This window comes from Pezoporus wallicus, unplaced genomic scaffold (genome assembly GCF_028554395.1).
Source record: "Pezoporus wallicus isolate ANWC-B61680 ecotype Strahan unplaced genomic scaffold, APGP_CSIRO_Pwel_v1 contig_3817, whole genome shotgun sequence".
Taxonomy (NCBI): domain Eukaryota; kingdom Metazoa; phylum Chordata; class Aves; order Psittaciformes; family Psittacidae; genus Pezoporus; species Pezoporus wallicus.
The window spans coordinates 2,684,881-2,708,038 of NW_026635157.1; the positions used below are offsets into that span (position 1 = coordinate 2,684,881).

The 23,158-nt window shown below is 37.3% G+C and overlaps 3 protein-coding genes across 8 annotated transcripts in view; 2 read left to right on the forward strand and 1 right to left on the reverse strand.

Moving 5' to 3' along the window:
- The window catches only part of TIAM2 (TIAM Rac1 associated GEF 2), a 134,524-nt gene extending 129,991 nt beyond the window's left edge, over positions 1-4,533 (forward strand). For all 4 annotated transcript variants that reach the window (XM_057406274.1, XM_057406292.1, XM_057406283.1 and 1 more), the window contains 4 exons: positions 718-823; positions 1,587-1,674; positions 2,237-2,391; positions 3,257-4,533. In XM_057406274.1, the coding sequence (XP_057262257.1) occupies positions 718-823; positions 1,587-1,674; positions 2,237-2,391; positions 3,257-3,909 (1,002 nt within the window). In that variant the 3' untranslated portion in view covers positions 3,910-4,533. The remainder of the gene's footprint in view (positions 1-717; positions 824-1,586; positions 1,675-2,236; positions 2,392-3,256) is intronic.
- Positions 4,459-23,158, reverse strand: part of TFB1M (transcription factor B1, mitochondrial) — a 28,651-nt gene continuing 9,951 nt past the window's right edge. For 2 of the 3 annotated variants that reach the window (XM_057406309.1, XM_057406317.1), the window contains exons 6-8: positions 19,296-19,415; positions 8,003-8,130; positions 4,459-5,406 (exon numbers count right to left, since the gene is read on the reverse strand). In XM_057406309.1, the coding sequence (XP_057262292.1) occupies positions 5,157-5,406; positions 8,003-8,130; positions 19,296-19,415 (498 nt within the window). In that variant the 3' untranslated portion in view covers positions 4,459-5,156. The remainder of the gene's footprint in view (positions 5,407-8,002; positions 8,131-19,295; positions 19,416-23,158) is intronic. The other variant, XM_057406326.1, reaches the window with a different exon arrangement.
- On the forward strand, positions 14,011-14,761 carry CLDN20 (claudin 20). The gene has a single exon (XM_057406340.1). It carries the CDS (start codon positions 14,062-14,064, stop codon positions 14,719-14,721), a length of 660 nt encoding a protein of 219 aa, XP_057262323.1. The 5' UTR covers positions 14,011-14,061; the 3' UTR covers positions 14,722-14,761.

The following is a 23,158-nucleotide window of genomic DNA, read 5'->3' on the forward strand; positions in this document are numbered from 1 at the left end:
AAATTTTACCTATCACAGCCAGAACAAGTGCGTCAGTATCTGTGTACCCATACTTTTTTTTTTTGTTACTTAGTGAGGAGCAACATCTTCTCTGCATGAGCCCCATTTTAGTTTTGTCAGGTGGAATATGAAACATTGCCATGTAGGAATCATTAATTCTTTCAGATGGCATTTATAATGCCCTCCTTAACATAGTGCATAGGATAAAAACCTCTGTTTATAGACACTTGATCACCCTGGAAGGGAAGGAAAAGGGGCATTATAAACATAACCTCCTCTGTCCCCCATTTAAAAAACTGGAATGCTGAAGCCAAGTAGCAGGTTGCATATTCTGAGTACCAGTGGTGAAGTACTGCACCAAGATTACCATAACAGGCGGAGTGGCTCTAAAAGTAGCAGCAGCAGCTACATGATTAATGTATTCGGCTAATCAACAGTCTGCAGGTTCCTTCATGGAAGGCTTGTTCACTAGTAGTACTTATATGCAAAGTATTATTTTTATCCATTAAAACCAAGTGCTTTTAGAAGTTGAAGCAATTACAACTTCCAAATGTTGTGTCTGTCACCATTTCAGCTACATTTGCAAGCACATATTAAGGTAGCAAAGTCTAATGAATTTAGTTTCTCTTCAGAGGCAGGTCTTCAAGAGTAATTAAAAAAAAAGCACCCAGTTTTTTTTCTTCTTGGAAATATCCTTGATTGTTTTTCTTTTTGCAGCCTACTAATGTTCGTGCTGTACATAATTATGGTGACTTGGATCCATTTAAATTTCGTTGGTTGATTCCTTTATCTGCTCTTCAAGTTCGACTGGGGAACACAGCAGGTAATCCCCTTGGTCTGAATACTTTAGGATTGAATGCTTTTCTGGGATTTTGTAATACTGTTTCTTCCATACATCTTTCTGGAGCCTCTGGAAATGGGCAGGTGCGGAGAAAATACCATCTGCTGTTGTGTCTTGCATGCAGGGGAGCTTGATACATTAACAGACTTTCTTCATTTGGTATGTTGGGTTCTTCCACAAGTTCAGGCAGATGCAACATGATGTAAAGGAATGACAGAATGGAAATCCACAATGAAAAGATACCATGAACAGAAGGTGATTTACCATGGTTGATGTCCTGGTGATGCCCTTACACTGTGTGTGGGCCGACCCTTCTGTTTTTCCACGTGGGAAACATGACTGTAATTTGTGGTAGTAGAGGGCTGCACTTTTATTCTCCCTTTGAGTTGATCTTTATGATCCTATCCAGTTCTGTATCTTCTGTAAAAGGTGATACTAGGTATTTAGAGAAAAATTCAATGCTTTGCGCACCTTGGAGCAGGTGCTTAAGGCTGGAAAGCAGCAAAAAGCAGTAAGAATGGGGAAAGCAACTCTCCAAGCAAGCACCTTTTAAAGGGAGCGCTAGGCTGCTGCAACAGGAGAGTTCAGGAGACCTTCCTTTGGGTTCCATCTTGGGTGAGGTTTTCTGTGGATCCACCCATGGCTATGTTAACACCACCTTCAGGAAGTGAAGGAGCTCTACACTCATCTAATGACAAAGGTTTTGTGAAATATATACAGAAATAATGTTTTCTTCCATGTGCAGGAACAGAGAACAGCTGTATCTGGGAACTGATTCACACCAAGTCAGAACTGGAAGGCAGGCCAGAAACAATTTTTCAGTTGTGTAGCAGGTAAGTTTTACATGAAGGTTGTATTCAATGAATCACATTAATGGAATTAAAAAAATTATATATATCTTCCCCTGCCATGACCCTTGCCTCAGCACTTCCAGTGCATCTCTCCTTGAATCCAGGCACTATGTCAGCGTTTAACTGCATAAAGTGTAGCAGTTTGAAATTAGAGGGAATTTGGCACAGTGATCCAGTGTCAGAAATCTGCACAGACCTATGCTCGTAAGTTCCAGTGTGAAATGGGAAAAGTAACTGTTTTATCAGATTCTCAGTTGCTTAGCAGAAATTACTTTCTGACAAAGGCCACTTAATGGGTGATCCCTTGGTATAAAGTTACCTTTTGGGCTGTCTGCCTAAGGGGAAGTAACTGAGATCTTGAAGTGTGTGAAATGCCTAATAAGACATAAAGATGTTAGCTGCAAAACCACTCCTAAAGCAAGTTACTGGCAAACCCCACTGCACTAAAGCATGTCAGCAGAAAGAAGGCAAGCAAACTTTATCCCAATAGTGTCTTCTTCAGAGGGGAAAATTAAGTAAGTTATCTGTTTCCTTAAACTTGCAGTGACTGTGAGAACAAGACTAACATTGTGAAGGTGATCCGTTCTATTTTGCGGGAGAATTTCAGACGCCATATAAAATGTGAGCTACCACTGGAGAAAACAAGTAAAGAGCGCCTTGTTCCACTCAAGAACCGTGTACCTGCAACAGCCAAACTGGGTAAGAAAGAAATGTGTTCTCAAAGTGAAAAATGGAGTCTGTTCTCTGGCACTGGCAGAAGGTTTGTAATTATTACCATGACTCTAGTGTGTCATTGTAGAATTTCACCACCACCCAGTGCATGGCAAAGGCTAAAGGAGATAAGCAGGCTTTCAATCCCCCCACAGCTGTGCTGTGTCATTAGCTCTCTTAAGGGAAGACTTAACAAGGCCCAAATTAATTGTGCTGGGAAGAAAGAGACTCCCTTTGGCATGCAGTATTAGTGTTCTTTCCTCTGGGTTCCCTTTTGTAACTCAGCCCTGATAACATTTAGAGCTAAAACAACTGGCAAAAGGCAGAAGTCTTGCTTCTTTCAGTGCACTAAACTGGCATCCCAGCAGATACCCTAATTAAGTACAGGCTTTAAACATTTTAGTTAAATGAGAAGCTACTAGTATTTCAAGTTTGCCATCTTATCAGTTGTCTATAAAATCCCCTTAACATCACAGGAACCAGGACAGCTCAGCCTCCACCTATAATCTGGCTCTCCAGTGCTTGCAGTGCCTGAATCCATCTTGCTTTCCTGCATAAGTGTATAAAACATTACTACAATTTTTGGAAGATTTTGTATATAGTCCACATGAAGGCGAGCATAGAGCCCTGGGGTAGGTGGAATGAAAACTCTATGGGATCACACTGTATGATATGGGCAAAGTAACTTTTTTAAAAAAACTAACAAAGTAGCAAAGAATGCTGCCACATCCGGCCTGGGATGATTATCAAATGAGACTATGTACACTGTAATTGTAAGTGGGTGATTGAGACAAACAGTATAACCAGCTGATGTTCTGCTGCAAAAATAAACCTGTCTTTTTCTTCTGCACAGCTTCCACGAGGTCCTTGAAGGTACTGAAGAATTCATCCAGTAGTGAGTGGAACGGTGATCCAGGGAAGGGCACTTTCCCGGACTCCGATGAGTGCAGCCTGAGCAGTAGTACTCAGAGCAGCAGCTGCCACACCACGGAGAGCATACAGGAGCCCAAAAATTCATCTCATGATAAGCACATACAGAGCTGTGCATCTGACTTTTCTAATGTTCTTGTCAAAGAATCTGATATTCTCAGTGATGATGATGATGACGATGCCTATCGAAACCTAAAGAAGGGCAGCCCTACAAAAGACATTGAAATACAGTTCCAACGGCTGAAAATTTCAGAGGAGCCAAGTACTGACTCTGAACGGGATCAGGCTGCTGAAAATGAAGGAGGAGATGGCTTTGAGACAGGAGACATGCGTGAGCACCCAAAGCTCGTGCGTGGCCATTTCTGCCCAGTGAAGAGAAAAGTAAACAGCACAAAGCGCAACAAGGGAACTTTAATGGCAATGCAAGAACACCACAAGTCCCTCGACAGTCACTCTGATGCTGCAAATCTAGATCTGAACTCTATTTTGGAGAGAGAATTTAGTGTCCAGAGTTTAACATCTGTAGTTAATGAGGACTGTTTTTATGAAGCTGCGGAGAGGCATGGGAAATCCTAGCTTTCTAGCACTATATTTAAAATATTCATTTGAAGTCCGCATAAAATTCAACAAACCTATTTTGCTTTAAAACTAGTAAATTTATGGAAGCTGCAGGAAAACTTCTCTCTGATTTTGTGCACTAAGACATTTTTCCACAAAAACAGCTGTAAAGGATTCTTAAGTTATTTTAATTTATTGTGGTTCAAAAATAGATTAAGTTAGCCAAGGTCTGTAAATTAGTTCATCCCTTTCAAGCAGTTATTAAGATGATGTAGTATTCCAGGGGAGGGGAAGGATGGCCTCATTAGTAGATTAAGTAAGTAATGTGGAAAAGGTGCTAGCGAGTGGCAAAAGGGTTTACAATGGGAAGCAGCATTGCAAAATGAATTTTTCAATACCTTGGGCATTTTAGTTCTTTCGTTTTAATTTTTGCTTTATTTAAAGCAGAATTAAGTTATTTTTAATGTGTTTTAGTGCACAATAGTGCAAGAATTTCATTTTTGTAAGTTTCAAGATGCTGTTTATACTTTATACATATGTGTAAATACAAAAACAAAGCTTGGCCTGTAATCTTTTATTTGACTGTATTTTTTGTTTTCTATACCAGCCTGTACAGTAAAAGACAAATAAGTATTGTACTTAGCCATGTTCTCTACTTTTTATCATGCTGCTTTTCCCTAGTTGGAGCTTTAAATCCCAAATTCTTTGCTTTTACATAAATGAGAAGAGTATTAGGAGACCTTGAGACAATCTGTGCACTTTACCCTCCTGTAAGCCCGTCACTTGAGTATATTTATACAGGAATTTCGGCTTTTGTTTTTTTCAGTTACCCTGGACAGTAGGCTGTTCCAGGATAAAAAGAGCACAAAACACCAAATACTGTCTACATGCTGAAGTATGAAAAGTATTTTTTCTTACATTTTAATAATGCACTTTTGTTCATATAGAACTCAGTTATTTCGGAAGCATCCCAACTTAATTACATGTCTTACAACATACCTTGTTCTCGGTATGTGTTCTAGCCATTCCCCTGAAGTAAAAGAACCCCATAGGCACCTTGTAACTGGACTATCTTTTCACTTTTGTCTGCAGCTGAATGGAATGAATAAATAAAATGGGAAAGCCCTTTCTCTCCACCACTTTCTCAAAAGTAATTCTTCCAACCCTGCAGAGATGCAGGAATATATAAGCCTCCTTTTACTGAATCAACTCTAGATTAAGGAGCTAAAACTAATAAAAAAAACAGTCTGCTGCAATTACAGCTGTTACAGCTCATTTTCCTCTTCAGTCTCTTCAGTACTTTTAAGTAATTTTCTTGTCTTCTTTTCCTTTAGTTCTTCTCTATAATTGTACACAAAAAGGCTAGAGTCTTCATCACACATTTTCCTGTATGTATTGCACAGATTTCTAAATTGCGACATGGAGAGCTGAAAAGGACGCAGAGTTGGATCAACATTTGCTGTCATCATCAGCTGTTCTGTTCTTTTCAAACGTCCACTTTCAGGAAACAAGGTCCTAAAAGGTGTGGGGAGAAGACAATCAAATTCAGAGTTCAGACAGACAATTCAGTTTCCTTTAAGAGTAACAGAATCCTTTTAAGAACGTACTTAATAGTAAACCTATATTAAGTATGTAATTCTTTTAGCTTTAGCACTCAATATAGATCATTATCTAAGCAAATGGAAATATGTAAGGGCCCTTTTTCTGCAAATTATGACAACATAGAAAAGCATATACATACATTGTATGTTAATGTTAACATACAGGAACAAACATGCATGTGTTTAAAGGGAGCTCTGGGTACAGATAGATACAGCCACAGAGTTAGAATTCACCTCATAATCAGAGAGCAACAACAGATTAAACTGGAAAACAGATCAGATCCAAACCATATGACCTTCATGGTAAGTAAGTGTTTTATTCCAATGGGAAAAATATTATCACTTGTCATTAATACTATAATTCTAATGCCAGAAAAAAAAAAAGCCAAGGAGGAGGAAAGGAATATTTAATTATCATTCACTTGGAGTATGTGCTAGGAGTCCTAGATTTTGTCACTGTTCATCAGTTAATCATCTACTCTATTGCCAGATGCATTAGCACCTCTCACAAGTTCCCTAAATTTCAATGAATAGTATTAGTTCGAGTAATTTTAATGTCTCATAAAAATGCATACTACAAAATGCAAACTACTGAAAGTACTGGCTCTTATTAGCAGTAGTTCTCAGTCTACAATGGGTCAGGAAGGCAGAAAATTTGCACATGGTTGATGTGTATGTCTCAATTTTCAAATGATCTGCCTCTATCATACATACCTAAGACCTAAAAATGCTATGCACCTAATACATTAACACCCCCACAGCCCTAGCTGTGTTTCACAGGTTGACCGGACAAGCTACTCAAAATGTTTTCTACAAGTAAGTGATAGGTGGCTCTTGGTGAGCAGACGGAATACAAAGTCAAGAAAGGGTTTAAAATGACAAGAGAAGGATGGAACTTCTAGGAATAACCTGATTTCAGGTATGGGCTACTCCAGGCCTTGGTCAAAAATGTCTCCATTACTTCAGCATCTAGGGCACTAAGGTTAAAATGGACCAATCCTTACTTTGATATCGATCCTTAACTCACTCTCTTTGATTTGCTAGTTAAAAGAGGTATCTGAAGCCAAAAATGTTTAATCACCTTTTATATACAGAACCATCTTATAAATGTCCACGAACAGCAACTTGAGCTATATTACATTTCTTTGTGGATTTAACAGCTTTATATACTATGTCTGTCTCAGATCCCAGAATTTACACACAAATATCAACTGATTCTATTACCTTGGTTTTGTACAGTGTATGTGATGCATAGGTAGACAAATACCTTATAATGAACTCAGACTTACTACACACCCAAAATGTGCTATTTATTTCAAGTCAGCTGAAGAATAAGAGGACTGTATTTCTTAGCTGCACACTAGGACTAAAGCACAAGTTGCTATGGGATATGTGATGTGCAAAAGTTCAGGCTCTGGCTCCTTGCCTCAAAAAAAAAAACAACCATTGAGCAGTTAGTAGCCACTTGAGATTAGTTGTGTTTTTTTTTTCTAACTTTGCCAAATACATTCTACATAAAGTAGATATGCTGACTGCACATGCCTTCTGCTTACACTGTCAACTGAAACGAGAAAAACCCCAACAAAATAAAAAACCCAAACCACCATCCTGTAAATCAAACTCATCTAGAGATTGACTACATCATTTTCTAACTACCTCAAACCTTAACACAGGTAAATTAATACTCATTTTAGATCCAGTGTCTGCCTCCATTACATCAATGGCATTTACTACTTCAAGAAAAAAAATAACAGCCCCACAAAATTTCTATAATCACCTTTAAAATAGTGATAGTTAAGGCCTGTAGTTCCATACGGTGGCATCCTACCTAACTCTGGACTACATGAGGGCCAAGACCATGCCCAGTAACACTCAGCTAGCCCACCCAGCAACAGCACACCTCTAGTCCTAACAGCAGCTCTCTCCTGCATTCTACAATGCTGAATGCTGGGTTTTTCCCATACCAAGCCAGACACGTGGCCATTGCTGGAGTTTTAACAGGATCCTTGGTGAAGAGACTGCAGGTTTCTCACATCACTTAGAGAACCTAGTAAATTCCCTCAGTAAACCTAGGGATTTTTAAAGTGTCAGTAAGAACTCCATACAAGGGCAAGCACAGAAAGAATTTAACCTTTTGACATTAACCCCAAATAAGTAAAATTTCCCACAGGTGATGCTCTCCCTGTTCATGGGTTCTGAATTTTGACACTTTCATTTTGTAACTCAACCAAAAAATGCCATAGTTTTTGTTGTTTGCTTCTTTCCAAGACATAAATTATCAGTAATTTATCCTAGTAATTTTAACAACTTGAATTACACTAACAATAATTACTACATAATTACAGCAGAGATTCATCTCATACTTTGCCTCCAGAAATTATTCAAAAATGGAAAATCTGATAAACTATGATGACAAATTTAAAATGGGAGGAATAAAATCAAATGTATAGCTACAAGTGCCGATGCATTTTCAAAACCAGTATCTGAGACACTATCATAAGAGATCTTACTCAAGTCCACGGAAGCAGTATTTTCTTCTAAACTGAAAAACACTTTGAACCACTTTTTCTACGAGTTCAAATGGCTGCTCTATCTTTGGTTGCACCAGTGGAGTGAAATGCACCACAGCCACATCCACCTATATGGAAAAGAAAGAGAAATTTGAGTATGTATTCCTCTGAGACACATTATTTCTATGTTAACCAGCTAGACTTCAGGAAACAGGCAGAACATAGGAAGACATTATTGTGACAGTTAACGTAACTGCAGTGACAAATGTCATGGTATTTGAATATAAAAATTCAGCTCAAATTTCACGGCCCTACAGAATTTTAGTCGTACTTATCTACATATTTCCAATTAGTTCATATGCCATTAATACTCAGTACCTTTTTCCCCATGGCACTTCCTCAATCTAGAACAACTTCCATGTAATCTGTAAAGTAATTAGCACTCTGTTCTTCAAATCCTTCCACAAGATAATTCTGACATGATACACAAATTAGGCAATATTTGATATACAGGCTGAAGGGCAGCTGGAGAAAATTGGTATTATAATTAGAAATCAAACCCATTCCCTATATGTTTTCTGTTGCTCTAGGGCTTTTTTTCAAATGTAAGCCAAGGAATTAAGTTTTCAGCATACTAAGAGTGTAAAATTCTTGTCCATTTAAAGGAATGGTAGGTTAAAATAAGTTTGCACCCATTTTAAGTGACCATACAACTCTATTTATAGTGTGTATCACAGTTCATCCAAAATTATATTGAAATAATTCTACAAAGATCTTTTTCAACTGTTTTATTTTTTATAGTTCTAAAATCAGCTCTGTTCACAAAATAGTTATTTTCCCTGTGTCTGAAAACATATATATATAAACCCCCAAAATATGTATATATGTCATGCAGTTATAGAGATACTGTATTACACAAAGATGCCCTAAATTCAGACTTCTGTATTAAAAAAATAGAGGCTGTGCTAAAAATCCACTTCTGCACAACACTAAGTTAAAGCAGTTTGCCTTCCACACTAGATATTAACAACAATATAAATGAAAAATTCCTGTGAAGAAGGACACTGACAATTTATATGATTTCTACAAGTACTGGTGCTGTATGACTACAAAATTTTTAAGTTCCAGACTTTTAAAAATATTCAGTTTCTTATTAAAAATGTCTGCTCGTATGATGGACAAAAAATAATCCATCTTTTTAAAAGGTCTGAAAGCCAATATTGTCATTTATGGAACAGTCTATGTCACATTAAACTGAAGACGTGCTTGTTCTGGGTGAAATAAGACATATACTCATATACACCTTTTGTTCTAAGCACACTCTCAGTGTACCAATTGTTTGAGAAAACCCATAGCAAAAGAATACTTCAAAAAAAGTAAGGTGTTTTTTTCTACTGCTTTAACCAAAACTGCTCTAAGTTTGTGGAGGGTTTTAAAATCAATTAAATAGTAGTAACCTCTGATGTGGACATATTCTTCTGGCACAAAAGTGCCATCCATCCATGTTGTACTTTCAGTGGAAACAGCTCAGCTGTCAAGTACATCCATCCGCTACAACTATTTCAACAGCAGAGGTATTGTATTTGCTTTCAACAGAAACGATTAAATTCAAACAAGTTTCTTCACATAGACAGAACTTAGGAAGCTAAATGAAAATACTGGCTAGGAAAAGGAAATAACCACTGATTAACGGTGCTGATGAAAAAAACTACAGCGAGTTTCCAGTATCAGCAGTGCTAACCTAAGTAGATGTTGCAGATAATGTTTTTTTGTTTTTCCACCCTTTCTGAAAGCTAGAGCTAAGAATAAGATAGGAAAAAAAAAACATAAATTATTAAAATGTAATGACACAAGAACTTATTTAAAAACTATGTAACAAAGAAAATTTGACATATGGAATCTGCAGTGAAAGACACATAAACTTGTTTTCCAAAGCAGTTTCTGAATTTCTGAAGTGCCAATAGTTTCTACCTTTGCCACAGGTTGCGGATACCTGTCAGGGAGACCACAAGAAGACAGCAAAACCTTATGCTGACACTGAGGCGGAACAGGGCAAATACGTATTTCACATAACCAACCAGCTGTTTTCACAGACATACTGAAGGCTTTCATACACATACGTATATGTTTACCTATGCTTCAGTCAAGAAATGAAACAAAGTATTTTCTCCACAAAATCAGGGATAAGAAAACAACCAGAAAGATCTTTTGAGACCTCAGTTTTGCAGAACTGCTCACAGGTGATATATGAGGTTTCTCCGAGAGCTGGAGCTGCACCTTTAACAAAAATTTCTGAAGAACTAAAAAAAAGAACACCATCTACATGCAGTGTACAGTTTAACAGAAAAACAGCTCAATTTGTAATCTCAAGGCCAGTGGGCAATAATTTCTGCTTCTGAAACAAAACACAGCACTTTTCAGCATTTGTTCCATTATAAACGCTGTTTTCTTTGGACCCCAGGAAAGCTGCCTGGTTACTATAGTAACAGATACAGGGGGAAAGCTTTTTGCTTGTAATTGGCCACTCCTTTAAAATTATACACGCTATTTTTCTCTAAGCTTTTTAATATGCATAGAGTAGAATTATGAAAGCCAACAGAGTACACAACAGCATATATTAATTTGCTGATAATTTTACCAGTAAAACTTTTCTTTTTCACCCTACCAAGTATGTCAGACATATTTACAAAACAATACTCAATTCTCACAACATAATGAATATGAATATTACTCAACTGATATACCCTGAACTGTCAGTAGTATGGCAATTATTCTCCCCTTGCTGGCTTAAGGTAGCTGAACATTGAAAGTTTACGTTCTAGTAGGGTAGGAAGAACACAATTTAATTCAGAGAAGTCTGCTGCCTTACTGGTGAAACCAACACTATAAATCAGAATAAGCTTAAACGAGGCAATTTTTACTTAATAATTCTTGACAAATAAGGGTCTCATGATGGGCAATACATGTATCTTGCAACAGGGCTGTATTAAAAGAAACCCAAAGATCCTTTTTCAAGCTACAATTTCCTCACAGGGAACTGAAACCTAAGCAGCATATTACAACTTCATTAAAACAGACTGCTTGAGATCTTATTAAGACACTTCTATGCAAGCACTCTCACAAGCTAAATGCTCAGTACCAGAATTTTATCTACTACAGATAAATGTTACATCTAACACCACATATGTGTACCTCTTAGCAACCTTGTTCTGATCCAAAGGCTTCATTTTGGTTCACTTTTCAGCAGAAAATAACTGTGCCACTACACTAACAGCAATAATCTAATTCCTCTGTAAGAACAGCTTTGTAATTAGTCCATTCATACTAGGATCACAAACAGGATCACAGGAAGCTAAAAGTCAGGTGCAGAACCCATGTGTATATATCACTGCTGCAGTCGGCAAGATTTTTCTCCTAACTTGATTTAACACAGCAAATTGTCAAGGACGCTTCTTTGATGTGCTGCAGTTACCACACAAGCCTTTCTAGCAGCTTTATCCTTTCATCCTTTTATACAGATGCATACAAAGGTAGTAAGTTATAGAATGACCTACAGAAGGCTAAGGCTACCAAGGATAAGCAAAAAGTGTACTTAATAGAAATGCCCTGCTGTTCCAATTACAAGTTAAAATAAATTGCATAGTTCTTTCCCAGGAAATTTAAACTCTTAATAAGATTATCTGAGATGAAAAAAAAAAAAACAACCCCCAAAAAAAATCCAACAACCGACAAACAACAAAACCCTCCAGGTCTCAGTTCAACTTAAATGAAACCTACCCTCCCCCACCTCAGCGTCTAACCCACCTCTCACCCCCTCACCCCCCAATCCCTAAGTCTACAGTTTCTGGATTCCCAAGATTTTATTCCTTTTAATCACTGCTCACAGTTTTCATCATAGAGCCCAGAGCTTTCATCACAGAACCTGGATATCATTATGTATTTAGGACTAAGGACCTCTATGTGTTTTCCTCCGTAATCTCTTTGCTTTCCCTTACTGAGCATTTTGTCAAACAAAACTCATTAAACAAAGTACTCCTTTATTCTCGGGTGGATGGAACTAAGAGAGCGAACAAACAGCAGTAATGCACTTGCTGTAGAGAAGAGAAAAAAACAACATTCCAAGAAATTTTGCTAATGCAGTTTTATATGAGAAAGGACAATTCCATTCAAGAAAAACTGCATTTTTCTAGGACGTCTACAGTGAAGAAAACATCTCAGACCTCACATCCAGCAGTAAGTGCTACAAAACCAGGAATGAAACATAACTCTATTTTTTATTACACTTGCAGTGCATATACTTAGATTTATTTGCCTTTACTTTGGTTCATCCCATTAAATGTAATGTATGACTACCACTTGCAGTAATTTGCGTTTATGCTCGTGTGTTTTTATACGCTGAAATTTTAAAAAGGAAGCAATGAAAAAAGCTAACTCAAGACCCTAATTAGCTGTTCCAGAATATGCTTTTGAATGAGTTCTGAGCTACCAAGACATGTCAGTTCCTTCTGTAAAAGGAAGTTAAGTCATCTTTCTCATAGGCCTGATACAGCAAACGACATACTCTTCAGTCTGAACAAAATTAAGGGATTTGGAAATAGGCATGTCTTTGAAGTATGATTTTAAGAATAAGTAGCTGTGAATAGTCAAATACTTAACTATAATAATTTTTAAATAGATGTATGCTGGAGAGAGTGAGCATACCCTTGAACAATTACCTGCACTAAGTACAATATATAAATTAGAGAATTACATGTTATGTAATGCCACCAAATACTGATATATATTGATCAAAACCTTGTCGTCTTACAGATAATGAAATGAGTACAATGCGACAAATACTGTGTTCCACTTATTTCAATCTTAACCCTTATTATCACAGCTTTTCAAAAAAGTTCTAATGCTAAACAGCAATTTTAATATTATTGTTCATATTTCGAGATAATGTCTCAGGAAGCATAATCCAGAAAAGAGGACTGCCCTTTCTGTTATCACTCTGATAAAAGACAAAACTTGCCAATTACACAGACCCACTTGAAAGGCAGGCCACCATTTCTAATCCACCTTACAAGGGTCTAAAACCATTGTTCTTCATCTGCTGTCCCAACAGTCCAGCTGCTGTAACAGCAATGGTTCTGACTTTCCAGGTGCAGTTATCATACTGCCTAAAACATTCTCATCTGGCAAATGAAATTTGACTCTTTATGCAGGAATAGCAAGGAGCATTTTTTTAATGAATTTTTAAAACTGCCACTTCACAGCAAATTTGTAAATTCTTTCAGACAGGCTGCTCTAAGTCAATGAATCACTGACTGAAAATAAAATACTGATTTACAAAAGTCACATGACTTAACTGTGAAAATACTGCAAAAAAGAAATTCAATCTTATTCCCCTTCAAACCCAGGAAATGTTGTAATTTATTAAACAAAAGGACAACATTAAAATAACTGAAATAAAGGGTTACCTTTAACCACTCTTCAAACAAAAGAAAATATTATCAATATTCATTGTTATAAAATAGTCAACAGGAACCGACTACAGCCATAAACACATTTAAGGAAGGTACTTGAAGAGTAGAATATATTTTCTACCGCAGTGTTTTTCTGCAATGATTTCTAATCTGCAAGTTTCTAATATTCCATTGACAATATATATTTGTCTAGCAAGCCTGCAATCTGCATACTACTACTATAAACAACTACCGTAAAATAAGTTTAGCCTGATGGCTTGCAATCATGTAGGAAAGGGCAGCAGCTCCTTGTTACATGCAATTCTAAAACACTGTCCATTTGCCATCATTTATGCTCAAGTACCTTGTGTACAGCTGCTCGGCTGCTCTCATCTGCTTCAGGGTCATGCTCAGATATTCATTCAGATAGCTCTAATTTTAAATGCAAGCTTTTGTGGTTTGCTGATTTCTTTTTCTTTCCCCCTTGCATTTCTCCTCCCTCCCCTTCCTCCCTGTTACACAGGGCTACAGCCTTGGCTACGAAGCTACCAACCAGTTACACTCATTTACAAGAGAGAAAGGGCAGACAAAAGGTGACAGCAGATAATCAACATGGCATCAGCAAGTCTGCAGTTCTTTGCTTTTATTCTGGCTTTGTTTGGTGTTTTTGGAGATATCACAGCCACCTTGCTACCAAACTGGAAGGTAAATGCAGATGTTGGTTCAAATATCATAACAGCTATAACACAGATGCAAGGACTTTGGATGGACTGCACATGGTACAGCACTGGGATGTTTAGCTGTACTCTAAAATACTCTGTTCTCTCTCTCCCCATCTACATCCAAGCTGCACGGACAACCATGGTACTGTCTTGTATCTTATCGGCCTTTGGGATCTGCATCACTACAGTTGGAATGAAGTGTACAAAGTTGGGAGGGGACACTGACAGCAAAAGTCACGCTTGTTTTGCTGGAGGAGTCTGCTTCATTCTTGCAGGAATTTTTGGATTAGTACCAACATCCTGGTATACAAAAGAAATTATTTCAAATTTTCTGGACCAGACCGTTCCAGAGAGCAGTAAACATGAACCAGGAGGAGCAGTTTACACAGGATTTATTTCAGCAGGGTTTCTGCTTACCGCAGGTGTTATCTTCTGCACTTCATGTTTTAAAAAGCAGCAAGGAGCATGGATTTACTCTCCAAAGCAGCACCATTTCCCATCTACAGAGCAGGAGAGCAACACAGGCTACAACCTGAAGGACTATGTGTAAATACAGTTATTTCTATCCATTGATGCCATTTTTTGTGCTAAGTGTAGTATGATTATTTCAAAGAATGTATAACATAGCACTTACATCTGAGCTTATGTTTAAGCAAAGTATTTAATTTATAGCGGCATCCACAAAAAGAATAAAATTAAGAAATAATGCTTAAGTCTGCTACAAGAGTACTTTTCTGCTGATTTTTCAAACCATTCTCTGTGACTTTCCAAGTAACATTTACTGAACAGGAACTATTTTAAAACATAACTGACAGTACAGTTAATATACTGATAACTTCTTACAGCAAAGATGCTTAAAAACTAACTGCATTCTATTTAGCAAATCAGGCTATCAATAACATACAACATTTTATAGTGTATTTTAAATTTTATCTTTAATTATGGTGCAAGGAAAAAAAACCCTCAACCACTCTTTGTCCAAGGAGCCAAACTGAATGTTTTTTAAATAGCAGACCAATCTGCCTTTCATTTTCAGCTCTAAATTGCCTCAGTAACTAGATTTCTTAAAATACAAAACAAAAAACCACACACAAAAGCCTCAAAACAGAACCCCCACCAAACCCCCGTAAGCCCCAAACCTCAGCTGCATTGTATATGCTACATATCAGGCTGAAGAATCAGCAGTACCATTCAGATTTTGCCAAAAATGGCTCTCCTGCCCCAAATTGCCACCTGCTGTGGGTTTCATTTATTATTCTTAAAGAAATGTCTACTCAACATTCACCAATAGCTACTAATCTATCACTACACAATGAACGTTAGATTTGAGGAGCAATACAACGACAGAAATGTAACCACGATTATGAAAACACCTGCAAACTGTAACATACAGGATACAAACTAAATAATCTATGTTCAAGAAAAATCTGGGAACATTCTGGCTTTTACTTCCTCAAAGTAGCTTTTAACAGCCCAAATAATATAGCTACCATTTATTGTCTTCTATGTTTCTGGCCTTCTACAAGAACTTTGTAAGTCTTTTTAATTATCACTTTAGGCTCTGTTTCAGGCCCACATATTTTGTTACTGTAAAATTTAATATACAGTGGTGATAAGGAGACAAGTAACTCCCTGACTTTGATTAATAATCTTGGATCCTTTAACCTTTTCTTCCAACACACAGATTTTGTTTTGTACTGATCTCTGGCAGAGTATGGTCTATCTAAATGCTTCCCTAAATGAGAATTAAATTGATGTGAATTTGCTAGCACAGGTAAGAGAATAAAAGGGATATAATAAAGGCCTTTAAATTTAGGAATATGATAATGCTGGGCAAGTCATTTAACATGACCAACTGCTACTTATTTATATACAACTTTCATTTCCCATATTATTAGCTTGAAATTCACTAAAACAGTAAAAAGGGGCCTTAACATATGTATAGTTTGATGGAAAAAGATCTTCTGTTGTCGCATTTGAGAAAGTGGAATGTTTTATGCATCTAATGTGTAAAGACGCTTTATTCTAATACACACAGAATGGAATTACACCTTGCTTGTGTTACTAACATTACACAATTGCTTTGAGTTTCCTATGCATTCATCAAGGAGCTTGTTTTGTACTAATCCTAATTCTAGTATCACTAGTTATTCAGCACTACAGAGACTTAACTGACCAAAAAGCCAAATTTTCTTTTGCTTAGAAAGTGCTGCGCAGTACCATTACACTCCATAAACCAAAATCCTTTCGCGTCTCAACATTCATAGTATTGTTGAAGTACTATTCATTCAGTGAGCAAATGAGTTAAACAACTCATTCCCAAAAACATGCATCTCCACCTGTTGTAAGGGGGTTGACATGACACTGATGTGTGATCATTGCTATGTATGTGAATTAAAATTAACACTGTAAAATAAGAACCAACAGCATTTTTACAGGAGGGCATAAGTGAAATGGAAGAATTGTAAACTATAAGCAAAATGAAATATTCACTGATTACAAAAGCAGTGAATTTTATACAGAAGTACTTAAACTTCTTCGTATACCTATGAAACAAAAATCAAATGCTGAGCCATTTTGTTCAAAATATGCTGAAGAGCTTTCCATGAAAACAAAAGATTTTATCAGAATGCAAGTATCTAAACCCACATGTCAGTATATGGCTAAAAGAACAGGGACAAAGCAGAAGATCCACGTAAAACAGAAGTTTGAAGGAAATAAAATATATTCAAAACAGGTGCTAGGTCTGTCTGAAAAATTTGTACTTTCTGCTTTTGCAACACAAATGGTATTAAGTCAAAGAAATATATCAAATAAAGATATGCTTGCCTTTAGTGGTACTGACTTTTTTATTCAACAGAGCATCAGCTGACTGTAGGATTTTGCTTATATTAAACATTTGTCACAATTCTATAAGTTACCTATCCCTGAACCAATTGTGGTCTTTTCAGCACAGGAAAACGGGAATATCAGGTACAGCTTCCTAATTCTGAGGCACAGTCTGCACGACTTTTGTCTACACTAGCTCTACTGTGCCCTTACACTGCATCCACAACTGAGAAACCACCATAAAAGTGGAATTTTGGCCTTACTGGAGATTTTTTCACATATTTAAAAGGGGTATGATATACTGAATTCATGTTTCATTCACCTAGGAGACAGGAAAAAATCCCCACCACCAATCTAAAAATGTAAAGCAAAAAATGTCTTAAACGTGGTCATTTTTCTTCACAGCAGACTGCTGTCATGATTAATAACAGAACATACTTGATCAATTACTTGCTCAAAAAATAGTAACAAAACTTTAAATTATCATCAGAATATGCCCAGATAGAGGCCTTAAAATTTATTGTGATAAATCCAGAGGGGCCATCCAGAGGGACCTTGACACGCTTGTAAGGTGGGCTGATGCCAACCTTATGAATTTTAACCATGCAAAGTGCAAGGTCCTACACCTCGGTTGGAGCAATCCCAGACACAGCTACAGGCTGGGAAGAGAAGAGATTCAGAGCAGCCCTGCAGAGAAGGACTTGGGGGTGTTGGTCAATCACAAAATGAACATGAGCCGGGAGTGTGCGCTCGCATCCCAGAAAGCCAACCGTATCCTGGGCTGCATCAAAAGGAGTATGACCAGCAGGTCGAAGGAGGTGATCCTGCCCCTCTACTCTGCTCTTGTGAGACCTCACTTGGAGTATTGTGTGCAGTTCCGGTGTCCTCAACATAAAAAGGACATGGAACTATTGGAACAAGCCACGAGGATGATGAGGGGACTGGAGCACCTCCCGTAAGAAGACAGGCTGAGGAAGTTGGGGCTGTTCAGCCTGGAGAAGAGAAGGCTGCGTGGAGACCTCATGGCAGCCTTCCAGTATCTGAAGGGGGCCTATAGGATGCTGGGGAGGGCCTCTTCATTAGGGACTGTAGTGACAGGACAAGGGGTAACAGGTTAAAACTTAAAAAGGGAAAGTTTAGATCGGCTATAAGGAGGAAGTTCTTTACTGTGAGAGTGGTGAGGCACTGGAATGGGCTGCCTAGGGAAATTCCATCTCTGAATGCTCCATCCCTGGCGGTGTTCAAGGCCAGGTTGGACAAAGCCTTGGTTGACATGATTTAGTGTGAGGTGTCCCTGCCCATGGAAGGGGGGTTGGAACTAGATGATCTTAAGGTCCTTTCCAACCCTAACTATTCTATGATTCTATGATAAACAGAGAGAGAATAATCTTGCAAACACTGTCAAGAGGTAAGCCTGAAGGGTAGAAAGACCAGGAAATAGACTGCAATAAGGGAGAAGTGATATGTACTGATAAGCTGAACTAACCAATTTAAGAGTAACTTTCAGAAGCTGAAAGTTCATTTCTGAAACAGAACAGTACATTTCCGTATGCATTCAGGGAAAACAGACCCCACTCAAGTGTCAGGCACACATTTTTACATAGCAAACAAACAAACAAATAAGGTACATTCTTGCCCAAAATACAGTTTATTAATTTTTGACTCCTATAATCATACTGGCTATTAATAAAAACCAGCAGATAATAGGACAGCAAAGAGACTGTTCTCTACTTAAGAACAAAGGGAGAAAAGATCATTACTTTTTTAAATAGGCAGTGGGATGTAACTGACAAAGTGCTATAGTGAATAGGAGGGAGTTAAATATGATAAAGATGAGTAGGGTGGAATGTAAAGATTATAGACATGGTAAAATTAGAGATCTTTGACAAAGATGACAAATGAAAAGCTTTTATTTATCAGGGTCTTTCAAAAGACCCATCAACTTTTCTAGGCATAATTCCCAAACTGTTTATAAATGCAAACTGTAAAACTGTAGGCTTTCCAAAGATGCTACAATCCTAACGAGGTATCATATCATTAAATCCTGATCAGTTTTTCAGAAGCACCCAAAGAAGTATTCTGATCTTGCAGACAAGCTTGAAGGCCAAAGCCAAGTTCTGAATAACCAAAAAGAAAAGCACCTTATTGAAGCAAGTATGTTTTGTTTACAGGAAAATCACATCACTTCATAGTATGGAGAGGAACTACAGCACCTGTGTTCCTTACTCAAAATCAGATACACTGTTTGACTAACATATGAACAAAAAAGCCCCAGAAGAAATAATCAAAATTTACCTCTGGCTTTGGAACAAAAGCTTCACCTGGAATCACGAAACAGTTTTCAACAGTGCAGAGATGCTGAGACATGATGGACAGCCTGCTACGTTGCTTACCTCCTGGATTAGCTGTAAGCCTCTATTGAAGAATCAAAACATAGTCAATTCAGTTTCACAGATTTACATGTGGTGAGTTACATTAAAGACTGATTTTCAGTATAATCAAAGGCTAAAACAAACTAAAACAAACAGCTGTTAAAAATTTGTGTCGAAGTCTATGCCCAGTTAATCTAGATTTTTTCCCTTCAGCATAGCAGCATTTCACTAAAATACCATCCTAATTTACAGCCCATATCCTGCAATCAAATGCATGTGAAAAGATGCTCCTTGAACTCCTGCAGAACTTAATGATGTCAAATAATTCTGTGTGAGCACAAGAGAAAATTAAAACTATTCTGACTGCAGGATTCAAAACAAGCATAACATCAGCTGACACATTCTCACAGCCTTTTCTTCCACTGTTTCTGTAACAAATAATACTATTTTTTTTCCTCTTTCAAGATAAAATAAAGCTCCATAAACTCAGAATCTGATAGAAAACAAAATTTTCTACATTATTGACTGGTCTATGCTTACAATATAAGCAAGGAAGCTGGATCTACTTTACATAAATTTGCATACCAAACAGTAAGAGCATTTAATACTTAATATGCTCATTTTAGCATTCCTCTGATTTTCCCAAGAGATTTCTTATAAAGATTATCAAAACAGTAGCCTGGACAGAAGTCGTCTACACTTTCATAACCCGGCAAGAAACATGTTCTGTGTGCTCTGCTAGCATAAACAAAGTTGAAACAAAAAAAAGCATCCAGTAAGACAAGTCTCAAATGGTAAAAGACATCGCACTAACTATTCAGAAACAGGATTTTCAAGATTCCTGTTCTTATTTAGCAGTACCTTAATAAAAAAAATGAAATATGAAAACCAATTTGCATATCTGGCAATATCTGTACATTACATAGCTTCAGATGAAAAGAGTACTCATGAAATGCTGCCATGTTTATTAAAAATATCCCTGAAAAATAAAATTAAACCTATTGCTGAAGTTTTATTTTGTTTTTAAAAAAAAACTCTCCTGAAAGGCAGTTTTGGTATGAGCATAGAGCAAATAAAACACTTTTCAATGACTTTTCTGAAAGCTGGGTGCTTTTTGCCTACATCAGCATTTAAAACTACTGTCATCATTGTTTCAGAGGAAACCTACTAGAATAAAACCCTCTCTATCCACTGTTATTATTCTCTGAAAAAAAACCACCACCAAAACAAAACCAAAACAAAAATCAAAACAGCCTGCAAAGTCTACACACTTCTTCACCTCTGAAATAGAAATGAAGCAGACCTAATGACACGGCTTCTAGTCCTTCCAATGCCAATTTAAACAAGCCAGTCTTCCCACAGAACCCATGTAATGAGCCTCAGATAGTTCCCACTTCTCAGCTGCAGAAGGGGTAACTTAATATCCACCTCTGGGCAGTAACATCTTAAAATACTTCAACCCACAACAGCAAGAACATACTTGTGTATGACATTGCTCCAGGAACACAAAAATGATGAGAACAGAATCACAGAAGGGTCTGGGTTGGAAAGGACCTTTAACGGTCATCTAGTCCAGCCACCTTGCAAAAAGCAGGGTCATCCTCAACTAGATCAGGTTGCTCACACTCCCATCCAACCTGACCTTGAACATTTCCAGGGATGGGGTATCTATCTGGGCAACCTGCTCCAGTGTTTCACCACTTGCATTGTAAAAAATGTCTTCCTTATGTAGTCTAAATTTACCCTTTTCTAGTTTAAAACCACTACCCCTTGTCCTGTTGTAACAGGCCCTGCTAAAAAGTTTGTCCTCATACTTCTGTAACATCCTATTTTTGTAGGTTTTTTTTTTTCTCCCAGTTCTCAAAATTTAGTTAGTTCCTATGTTTAAAATAGGGATAGCATCTGAAACTGCATATGAACACACTCTGAAGTTCAGCTAACTAGGAAACATTCTATTAAAATCTTTGCAGGGCATGAAGCACAACAAAGATTCTGAAGCTTAATACAATCCAGTGGTATCTGACATCTCTTAATGCTGTTTACTATCAACCACTGACTAACTTCAGGAACGACTGGTTTTTCTTCAGTAAGCTATACCATACAACTGTGCTTTTCATAAATGCATATTAAAAAACCATTATCAAAGAATCTGCAATATCTGTCACAGTAATTAACCTACCTGAAGAACAAGACTATCAAAGCTGACCATATAAAGGAATACTAAATACATTTTAGTACACACCACTTTCTGCAAAACAACTATTTTATTTTAGAAAGTAAGCATTTATATCCAACTTGTATCAGTTATGAAAACAAATAGTATTTTTTCTTCTGTTTACTGCTCAAAGATCTGAACTGTTTTCCACTTTTTTAGCACCTTTTGCCTAGCATTCGAAATAGCAGCGTTAGATACAAAATGATTAAGTGTTCTACACGCCTGTCTTCTAGGTACCCCACCTCCCAGCTTGCAGATCATTTTGGGAGAGCAGTTCAGGCAAACTATTCCCTACCCAGTTTTACTCAGAATTAGAGACTTACAATGATCTTCTAGTTGAACTAAAATATGCCTCATTTTAACGGAAGTGGGCCTCGAAGTACATGGCCCAGGCTGCAGACTAAGGTGATGGAGGGCTGGGTCTGAGGAATCTGAGGCAAGGTAAAAATTCTTACCCACAAAGTAATTAACCAATTTACAAATTTAAACTACAGAGAGACAAAAATAATCTGTTCAACACTTAAAAGTACCCTTTTTACTGCTGTGTATATCTGGTCTTACGCTCATTAACAGGTCTCAGAACTTGGCATATAACAACTGCTGGCTCTCATCAACCAAGTTGTAATCGATTTAATCAAATCATATCAGAACAGAGTGGTCTGTACTGACATAACTCATGCCAGCATACCTGCACTACAAGGAAACAGAAGAGCAGGAAACTACCACTTCAACAAGGGCAAAAGTATTTTCTACTGTTATACTAGCAAAACTGAGCTTGACCACAAATAATACTTTATTTTCTTACTGTTAACATCAATTTATCCTAATGATAAAGCACATGGCTTCATTCCATGACAGCTTCCTACCCTTCTGCGGGGTTTATGCATATGCACTGAGACTTCTTTGATATTTACACTCTAAGCTTAGAAATATGACTGAGGACATCAAACTTCTGGGTATCATACATTTCCCTTTCAATAATATCAAACCACAGACACAAAATATCAGTAGCAACTTATTATATGCATGACATTGTTCTCTATTTCCTTGTACTGAATATGCTTGTGTATGTCAAACTGCAATTACCAAGCAACTCCAGAGGGCCAGAAAAAGACAGAGATTTTGATTACCGTTCTTCCTCCTAATCATAAACCAAAATAGTTTCTCTCAAAAGAGTTTTTCATGATGTCAAATCAATGATGGAAACACAAACCAGAAACCTTGAACAACTCAGTCTTCAGTAGAAGTTCAGAGTTTAAATAGATGTAAGAAAAAAGAATCAAGAGATCCCAGAATGTAAACTCAGTAATGAACACCTATTCATTGCATGACCTTGAACAACATACTCAAGTTTCCTGGTGTTTCTAACTTCTCATCATTCTAAGTACAAGAAACTTAAAAAGAGTGCATGGTATGTAAGATCTCAATGAGCTATGCTGGGTGAAGAAGCACTATAATCTGCATGTCACAAGAAGCATATGCAGCTAGTTACAGCTATATAAAGTGAGTGCACTTATGCTCTCACTCAGTGCTAAGCCAATTTTTTCACTGTCACAAAACTTTGCATCTTG